At 34.2% G+C, this 10,416-nt stretch overlaps 2 protein-coding genes and 1 pseudogene across 2 annotated transcripts; 1 reads left to right on the top strand and 2 right to left on the bottom strand.

Moving 5' to 3' along the window:
- Positions 1-1,268: 1,268 nt before the first annotated feature.
- Positions 1,269-5,313, bottom strand: LOC146923433 (uncharacterized). The gene is made up of 2 exons (XM_085708582.1): positions 4,132-5,313; positions 1,269-2,526 (listed from the first exon to the last, which is right to left on the bottom strand). The coding sequence occupies exon 1, from the start codon at positions 5,160-5,162 to the stop codon at positions 4,176-4,178; it is 987 nt and encodes a 328-aa protein (XP_085564708.1). The 5' UTR covers positions 5,163-5,313; the 3' UTR covers positions 1,269-2,526; positions 4,132-4,175.
- On the bottom strand, positions 1,529-1,864 carry LOC146923434 (putative WRKY transcription factor 26 pseudogene; annotated as a pseudogene).
- Positions 5,314-5,492: 179 nt separating the features above from the next.
- On the top strand, positions 5,493-7,846 carry LOC146923432 (exocyst complex component EXO70B1-like). Its single transcript, XM_085708580.1, has one exon. It carries the CDS (start codon positions 5,593-5,595, stop codon positions 7,666-7,668), a length of 2,076 nt encoding a protein of 691 aa, XP_085564706.1. The 5' UTR covers positions 5,493-5,592; the 3' UTR covers positions 7,669-7,846.
- The last annotated feature ends 2,570 nt before the right edge of the window (positions 7,847-10,416 follow it).

Here is a 10,416-nt window from a genome sequence, read left to right as displayed (position 1 = left end):
TTTATGGATCTCGTTAAGGTTCTCATCTGAAAATAGTTAGAAAGATTTTCCATTCAAATTATAATCTTACGTACAAACAAGTCTTTCCACTATATTTTAGGAACTAAACAAGGGTATATATCCACTTAATTTTTTCTCATGGAAGTTTAAAGTCCTTACAAAAGTCACAAAGGATACAACCGCAAGATGGAGTCATTGTATATTACCAATTCGTTGGGCCATAGGTAATTCCTGAAACAGAAAACTTTACTCGTTTAAGATGGTGGAGAGAAAAATCATAAGAGAGCATTGATGGACTTCAACAAAATCTTTGATGATTTGGTGAACATCCAAGTGAACATTGAGGCTGGAGACAAGACCTACTCTTACTGTGTGCATTACCAAGTTCCTTTGAGCTCTTCAAGGATACCATACTTTATGGTAAAGAAGAAACTGACACCATGGAGGAAATCCAAGCAGCGCTAAGCCAAGGAGTTAACCAAGTCCAACGACTTGACGTTTGATTACAGTAGAGAAGGCTTGAATGTCTCAAGAAGAAGAGGTAGAGTATAAGTGCTTCAAGTGTCACGAGACTGATCACTTCAAGAGAGATTGTACCAATATATGGGACAACAATGATTTCGTGCAATTTATGGTTGGCTCAGAGGATTATGAGGACGTAAGTGCTCTGGTGGTGTCATGTAGGGAGACGAAAGAATGTGTAGTATGTCACCTTGGAAACAGGGACACATGAAAGTTGAACTTCATGTAGAAGTGGTGTTCATTTGATGAGATTTTAAACACTCATAATTAGTCTGAAGTGGCAGATGTAAGAATACTCATGATCAATGTGAAAAGGTGGAGGTAAGAATACTCGAGATCAGTCAGAAGAGGCGGAGGTAAGATACCCATGATCAGCTTGAGCGGCGGATGTTACAAGGTGAAAGAAATAGTGAATTGTACACATTTGAAAAGTTGAGATAGAAGAAACTCAACTTGAGGCGGAGTCTTCCACTAGTGGGAATATAAGAAGACAAGAGACATTGACTACTAACTATTTGGTAAGAGAAAGGGAAATGAGGAATATTGTTGCATCGAAGCAGTATGGTTATGGAGACCTTGTGTGTTATGCTCTAGTTGAGAGCAAAGGATTCTTCAAAATGACAAAGAACTTTAATCCGCGGGTTGAAGAAAGTATGATAGAACTTACCTTAAAAGTCAAAGGCAATTGAAGACAAGTGAATCTTTACAAGGACATAAATGACCACTCTAGGCTGAAGAGGTAATGATGAAGCTACCTAAAAGGCCTATGATATTAATGTGTGTGTTGTTAAATTTCACAAAATATACATTACACGACTACAATAATTTTAATCTCAATTTTTTCCTCTCAACTCTAGTTATAAAAAAAATTAAATAAAACAATATTTTACAAATAAATATTGAAGGAAATTAACCAATTAGAATTGGAACTCAGTATACCCTAAACTCTAGATTCAAGCAGCAAGTGTAGAAATAAATATGGCCTTACCTCTCTATCATAAACATTTCATATTGATACTGAGGACTTTGCAGGTTCTTCATCAGAATCCAATTGTTCACTTCCAAATGATTGATCTTGCAAGTCAATGGGGCCAATCTCTGAAGGTAAAAGTGAATAAAGATACTCAGATGATGAATTCCTCTTCATTGAAGAAGTTGGCTTCCAATGATTATGTGTACCTTTGTATAGTGTCTCAATAACTTCTCCATCTATTGTTCTCTCAACTTTTTTCTTCACTAAACAATTAGGCCACGTACATTTATAATAGCTTCTTTGATTTTCACTTCCTTTTGCTACTTTATCTTCATACTTTTTCCAATTATACCCATCATCATGATTCATCCTTCTTATCACAGACTGATTTTGTTGGCTACCATTACTATAATCAGATTGAAATTCATTTCTACTGTTATCTACACCATCAATTTCTATAGCTACATCATCTTATAATCTCTCGTACAAACAAGACCTTCCACTATTTTAGGAACTAAACAAGAGCTTTCACTCAATTTTTTCTCCTGGCAATTTAAACTCCTTAGAGAAGTCACAAATGAGACAACCACATGATGGAATCATTGTATATGACCAATTCGCTGAGTCACTGGTAATTCCTGAAACGAAAAACTTTACTCGTTTGACCAAGATCCTTTGAGCTCTTCAAGGATACCATACTTTATGATAAAAAAAAGAAACTGACACCTTAGTGGAAGCCTAAGCATCGTTAAGAGAAGGAGTTAACCCAGGGCCGTTCCTAGAGATTTACAGACCTTAGCATTAATATGAGAAATGGACCCCTTACATAATATATCATAAAATTTACCTCATTGTTGTGATTTTATTAGCTCTTTATTTCGTTTTTTTTTTCTCGTTTTTCACTACCAAATAAATGATTTTTTAGGCAACATTTGAAAACAAATCAAATACTATGTAGACATCAAAACAAAATAAAATACTGTAGAAATAGAGAACAATAACACCTGCGAAGTAGACTGAAATTTTAGCACCTGAAAAATAGAGATTGAAATTTTAGCACCTAAGAATAATAATACCAAAAAATTAAAAATATATCAGTACGTAATTAATTAATTTTTTTATTTTTGGATGGAAAATTCTCTAATATTAAACTCATAACAACAATAATAATTGATACAAAATTAGTGTTAGACTTTTTATCCCAATTTCTAGGATAATAAATATCACCAATATTTTTAATATTAGTGATACACGTTATTAGAAATAAAGGGCCCAAAAAAATATTACCAATTTCTTCGATGATAAATTTTTAGCACATCCCAATTTTTTTACAAGGAAGGTGTATATAGAAATCTTTGTGGTATTCGAGGGTATATATAGCAAACTGCTCTAAAAGGGCCCAAAAACCTTAACAAGCTCCAGCCCAGGAAAATTGCTTTTCTGACATCAATAACTTTAAGTGTAGCAAAGCCAGCTCTAGATAACTGCAGCCGAACCCAGCTGTAGTATTTTCCATGTGTTATTAGGAAGTTATTGATGTCAGAAAAGCAGTTTTCTCAGCCCAGCTCTTCATCAAGTCAATGTTTGAGGCCTTTTAGTGAACTTTGCTATATATACCCCTAAAAACCAAATATTTCTATATACACTCCCCACCTTAAAATTATTTTTGGGCCCCCTACCGCATGAGCCGTAAGCAGGCACACCCCCGCTTATGCCTAGGGCCGACCCTGAGTTAACTGAGTCCAACGACTTGAAGTTTGATTAGATCAAAGAAGGCTTGAATGTCTCAAGAAGAAGAGGTAGAAGTATAATTGCTTCAAGTGCCACAAGACCGATAACTTCAAGAGAGATTGTACCAATATTTTGGACACTGATGATTTCGTGCAATATGCAGTTTCCTCAGAGGATTATGAGGATGTAATTGCTCCGGTGGTGTCATGTAGGGAGAAGGAAGAATAAGTAGTATGTCACCTTGGAAACAAGAACACGTAAAGTTGAACTTCATGTTGGTGTTCATTTGGACAGACGTTAAACACTCATGGTTAGCTTGAGCGGCAGACATTACAGGGTGAAAGAAATAGTGAACGTACACATATGAAAAGCTGAGATAGAAGAAACTCAACTTGAGGTGGAGTCTTCCACAGGTGGGAATAGAAGAAGACAATCAACATTGACTACTAACTGTTTTGCAAGAGATAGGGAAATGGGGAAAATATTGTTGCATCGAAGGGGTATGGCTATAGAGACCTTGTGTGTCATGCTCTAAAGTCACGAGTTGAAGAAAGTATGATAGATCAGCTTGTGAGATTACCTCAAAAGTCTAGGCTAATTGGAGACAAGTGAATCTTTATGAAGACATAAATGATCACTGCAGAGGTTATGATGAAGCTACCTAAAAGGCTTAAGGTATTAGTGTGTGTTTTGTTCAATTTCACTTAATATACATCACATGACTATAATAATTTTAATCTCAATATTTTTCCCTCAACTCTAGGTATAATAAAATAAATAAAACAATATTTTACAAATAATTGTTGAAGGAAATTAACCAATTAGAATTGGAACTCAGTATACCCTAAACTCTAGATTCAAACAGCTACTACAAAAAGCAAGTGTAGAAATAAATATGGCCTTACCTCCCTATCATAAACTGGCTGAAACACAACCTACTACAAACATTTCATATTGATACTGAAGACTTTGCAGGTTCTTCATCAGAATCCAATTGTTCACTTCCAAATGATTGATCTTGCAAGTCAATGGGACCAACTGTCTCTGAAGGTAAAAGTGAATAAAGATACTCAGATGATGAGTTCCTCTTCATTGAAGAAGTTGGCTTCCAATGATTATGTGTACCTTTGTATAGTGTCTCAATAACTTCTCCATCTATTGTTCTCTCAACCTTTTTCTTCACTAAACAATTAGGCCACGTACATTTATAATAGCTTCTTTGATTTTCACTTCCTTTTGCTACTTTATCTTCATACTTTTTCCAATTATACCCATCATCATGATTCATCCTTCTTATCAAAGACTGATTTTGTTGGCTACCATTACTATAATCAGATTGAAATTCATTTCTATTGTTATCTACACCATCAATTTCTATAGCTACATCATCTTCCACTCTCAAAGTTCCTATTTCATGCCTCGAACCCAATTTCGAACGAAGAACAATAAGAGAATAACATAAGATTGCAGCAACAATAGATAGAATCAAATTGATCTTCATCAATTGAACGGTTAAAATTCCAAGGAAGAAATTGAGGAGATCAGATTCAAAACCAAGATCAATCTGTCTTGATAAGCAAAAAGACATTAAAGCAAAGGCAACACAAGAAATCATACTCAATAGGTCTGGTTTTTCGTTCGAAGCTTTATCGGAGACAAAAGAGTACAAAGATGTGAGCAACAAAACAAGAACACCCAAATGAGCTCTCAGCAAGAATCTCCTTGAAAGTTTCCATTTTTTCAAAAATAACATCATGCTACTAATACTGAAACTTACCACTGTGTAAATAATGATTTTGATGAAGTTCCACTTTCCAAAAAGATGATTGAAAGAAGAGCTTAATGCATAAGAAGTGAATCCAATGATACTTGAAAAAACACCTAAAATTCTCCATTGATTTTTCTGTATTAGTCTGTTGGAAATTCTTCTGGGCATAGTATTTTAAAGGGCAGCGTGTTAATTTGTGTTTGGATTCTAAGACTGATATGTTTTCCTTAGAGTCAGAGAGGGGTTAGAGGTAGAAACAATTGCATAATAAAGTGAATGAAAATTATTCAGTTTTTATGACTAGAAAAGTATATTTTAATTTGTGGTCATCACAGGTCACCATCTGTTAGAAAAATATATTTGATGACAAGATATGTTGAATTTGTATTGCAAATAAGACTTGGACAGTTGTCCTTGAAAAGTAATTGGATCATATAATCATATGTTTAGAATTTGAATCCTTATGATAAGAGTGGAGTTACTGTTAGAGGATTGGATAATTGCACCTTAGGATAAGTCTAGATATGTGGTCACAAATTTGTTTGACTTTCTAAAACCAAACGTATTTCTTATTACAAAAATTAGACTTAGACTATCAATGCAAAACTCATTAACACACTGTATAATGAAGAACATGACAGTGGACATGTTCCTCAGAATTCAGACATGGCTGATGCAGACAAAGGTATGGAGATTTGTCGGATTTGCTTCAGCTGCTGTTGGACTGGTTTGTTATGCTCTAAGCTCTTCCTTCAACTATCTATTTGGTAGTTGGAATTTGTTGAAGATAATTCTTTACACTGTTTTCAGTTTCATCATTTGCATCATGATTTTGTATGAAAATATATGGAAACAGTCTAGAAGTCTTCGGTTCAAAGCTCATACAGCTTTTTTAGTATTGACAATCACCTCTGTCTATTCGTTTTACTTCAATAAAGTGGTGAATGGAAAACCAGATGCATATAGCCTCATTTCTTGTGCTGCCTTTGCTATCATGTCACTGAGTTTCTCGAGGCAATCTCAGTGTGGATTCGAAGTGGATCTTCTTTACTTTTTTCTCGGATGTCTAACCGTGTTACTCATGAAGATAAAATTCCAGTTATTCATTATTGGAGCAGGTTTGAGTTACTCCCTTATCATTTTTCGTTCTTCCTTTTCATCTGTAGAAGAAATTGGATTCTCTAAATTCCAAGATGAAAATTCAGTAATTATTGATGTAGATTCGCCACATCTAGCTAACACTGATATTTCTAGTACAATTGAACAACTAAAAAATTATCTTAACATGCTACAGCAGAAAAATTTGAACCTCGTCGACATGCTTTTGAAGCATGTGAATGAATATGATGACTCTGAAATTATTATGTTGCCCGGCCCTGATTTCATGATCGATGAGTTGCCTTCAGATTTAATCAACTACCTTCATGAAACCGCGAAGTTCATGGTAAGTGCTGGGTTTGAGGAAGAGTTTTCTAATGTATACATCAATTGTAGAAGGAAATGTTTGGAGGAGTGTCTAATAAATAGATTATTCGGCTTGCAGAAGATTAACATCAGGAATGAAAATCAAAGTGCGAAATATGTAGATATTGTGATTAAAAAATGGATCACAGCATCAGAAATCGCTCTTAAGATTCTATTTCCATTTGAACAACGACTCTGTGATCATGTCTTTTCAGGTTTCGCCTCCTCTGCCAGTCGTTGTTTCACAGAGGTTTTCCAAGGAGCAACGTTTCAGCTTCTGAATTTCGCTGATGCAGTTGCTGATGGAAGCCCTTCCATTTGGTGTTTATTCAAAATGCTCGCAATCTTTGAGACATTGCATTATCTGATATCGAAATTCCACTTGTGTCTTGATTCTTCGGTGAAGGAAGCTGCAGTTACAGTCCAAAACAGATTAGGAGAAGCAATCAGGGACCTATTCTTGAAACTAAATTATCTGAGTTTCCGTGTCCCAGAAGCAAAGCAAGATGTTCCGTCTGATGGTCGACACCATCCAATGGCGGTGCAGATCATTGGCTACCTCGCTTCTGCTTGTAGGTCACGCCACACACTAGAACAAGTTTTGCAGGAATATCCCGTGGTGAAAAAGGGAGTAGTACTGAAAAATTCTTTCATAGAACAGATGGAATGGATAATGGATATGTTAGAGAAAAGATTGATATATAAGTCCAAAGAGTACAGAGACCTTGCTTTGCGCAATCTTTTCATGATGAATAATAGGAGGCACATAGAAGATTTAATTAAAAGGTGGGATTTGGAAACCATATTTGGCAACGATTGGTTCCAGAAAAATCAAGCAAAATTCCAACAAGATCTTGATCTTTATATAAAAAAAACGTGGAATATGGTGTTTGAGTTTTTGAAGTTGGACAACAATGACTATGTGGCACTCAATGACGATGTTGCAGAAGATATATTGAAAGAAAGGCTAAAATTGTTCAACAAGCAATTTGAAGAGATGTACAGAGTTCAGTCGAATTGGTTTGTATATGATAAGAAGCTTAAGGAAGAAATAATAATATCAGTGGCAAATACCTTGCTGCCAGTATATGGAATCTTTATTGGAAGGTTCCGTGATTGTCTTGGTATTCATGCTAATCAGTATATTAGATACGGAATGTTTGAGATTCAAGATCGCCTCAACAACTTGTTTCTGATCAAAAACAGTTAGTAGAATCTTCAGAATGTAGATGAACCATTTGGTGTGTTTGTTTTTTTAAAATTGCATTTATGTTGTTGTAAAAGTTATATTTGGAACCAAAATAATTCTAGGATTTTCTCTGGAACATCTGTTTGAAAGCAAATTTTCAATTTACAGTTTCAATTCAAATTGTGTTCAATTAGGACCAGGAATTGATTTCAAGTTTAATTTGTATTCAAATGACACAACACTGTCCTATTACACTAAGAAGTTGTTCAAATATTATGTAGACATTGTTACACTACGTTGTTCATTTATGAAAACTTTAGTAAAATAATATTACCTGGCTTACTGTGGAAATTTGTGTTGGAATTGGCTCGATTAGCATTTCTGGTACCTGAAGCTAACATAAAAAAACCACGTTAGATTAGATGATATAAGAAGGACCAAGACAAACCATGTCCATAGAGCTCATTCTTGTTTTAAAAACATGCAAAGACAAAAACAATTTCTTTTAATAAACACAAAAGGAACTTGAAAGACTGCAAAACTTTTACACGAAAATTACAAAAACCGTGGTTACCATTGCAAAGACAAGAACAATTACTAGCACATTGGCATGTTGCGACAACTGTATTGCGATATTTGAAATCCTCACCAGGACAAGATATCATTTTACCAAAGGAAAAATGATCAACAACTTGTTGGATTTTGTGACTATGATTGGGCGTCAAATCATTTTACCAAGCTGCACCTGCACTTCATGAAAGAACAAAGTACATTGAGGTTGATTATCATTTTATACGTCAGCGTTTACAATCACGCGTAAGTTTCACAGTCTACCTTTTAACTAAGGAAAATTCTGGTCGGTAATGAAAACCGTTGGATGAGTCATATTTCACTGATTAATTACTTTCTCTCCCCCATGTATTGTATTCCATTTGCACAATTTCTGTGATTTCCGCATTGTTCCTTTTCGTTAGTAATTGTATTGTGCTATATATCACTCCACTTTAACTAAACAACAATCAGCTGATATTTTCACAAAATCTTTAGGCACAAATATGTTTTCTGAATTAGTATCCAAGTTGGGTGTTCATAATACACACACTCCACCAACTTGAGGGGGAGTAAGAGAGTAGCAACTAACAGAAACAAATGCTGTTATAACTTATAACCACTTTTATTAAGCAACATTCTCAGCTTTCCTTTCTTCATTACTTTTCTCAATTTGTCCCATATTCACTATCTCCTTCAATTTTCAAAACAATGTTAATTACATTTTCTCAACCAATACAAGTACAGGATAAGCGTATGATGTGATTAGAATTTATTTTACATCTCAAAATACCCAAAAAAAAAATAAACACTTTTATGACATTTTGAAAAAAGAAAAGTATTTTGATATTTTGCAAAAAAATTATGATTATTAAGGTATGTATGTGTGTAAATGAAATAATTTATATAATTTTTCTTTTATTGAAATATTTTCAAATAAAAAATAGTTAAGGTTGGTCGCATCATAATTTCCTTTATTGAAATAAGGGAGTTATTTTCAATCTATTTGCCTAGGACCCATAAAATGTAAACATTGGGGTTGGTCGCGCACAATGTATAAGGTTGTTTCTATCATTGAATCATTAAATCTCACCATTAAGATAAATGACAAATGACGAGATTTATTGATCCAATGGTGAAAAATAAATGTGTGCATGGTGCAAAACTAGTATTGGTGTTAACCTCCACTATTCGTGGGATAAAAGACCCTAATAATTTGGAGTTCGACCAGAAGGTAATTAATTATAACCAAAAATTGTTCCATCCAAAAATGACTTAGGTTCTCTTGAACAATCCTTCCTTAGTTGAGTGCAAAACTAATTTACTTGTACACGTTAAACAAAGTCGAATTCTAGAAGGAATAATAATATTACCCTCTTTTCCTTCAGCTGCACTGAATTTGTTAGCAAGAATATAGGAAAGTTTGTTAAGAAATTTAGAGTTGTTTCCATGTATAAAACTATGTAATTTTTCACATGAGAAACTATCACTGAAATTACGTCTATTTCCTCTATCTTAATTTTTTTGAGGTTTATCTTTAACTTTACAAAACAAAGTGAGCTTGTTTGTTCTTACCAGATAGTTTCAAGTACAATATTAATGCTACTTTATTCCTAGAAAGGAGATGTGCCTAAAGGATAATCAGCCAAAACACAAAGTTGGTCTCTTTCTGTTTTGCAGCATGATTTATGATTATTACTTTTTTACACTTGGTAATTTATTCATGTACCGAATTTTTCAATTTTTGAAAAAAAATTGGGAAATTTGAATTTTTGAAGGGAAAATTCACAGAAAAACAGGAGCTACTACTCACTATTTTTCTGAATTTTTTTATTAAATAAGAATAGACTGTCTTTTGAAATTCAATAAATTTCTTGGGATTGTGGGGTTAGAATTAAATCTTCCCACTCTTTGGGCTAGTATACGGTTTAGTTCTTAATCTTTGCCAAAGGCTAAGCAAGAAATTGAAAGTTGCTTTATTCACCCGTTGAATTGCTCACATGCCCCTCAAAATCCTGAAATTGTCTCCATGTCACGCTTGAGAGTTATGATGACCCAATTGGATCGGAAGCTATCTCCGGATTGCTTCATGCATATTGAAAGTTACGATCCAATCCACACCTGACTTATACCATAATTGAAGCCTTATTCTATTATGTGTTCCATTTGAATCAAAACTTAAAAAACTTGAGTTTTTGACATTCAAGAAGTACTCTCCTA

The sequence above is a fragment of the Medicago sativa genome, chromosome 5 (assembly GCF_051527215.1).
Source record: "Medicago sativa cultivar Bolivia chromosome 5, Bolivia_mono, whole genome shotgun sequence".
In the NCBI taxonomy this organism is placed as follows: domain Eukaryota; kingdom Viridiplantae; phylum Streptophyta; class Magnoliopsida; order Fabales; family Fabaceae; genus Medicago; species Medicago sativa.
Note: the sequence above shows the minus strand (reverse complement) of the source record. Positions and strands in the feature narration are given on the sequence as shown.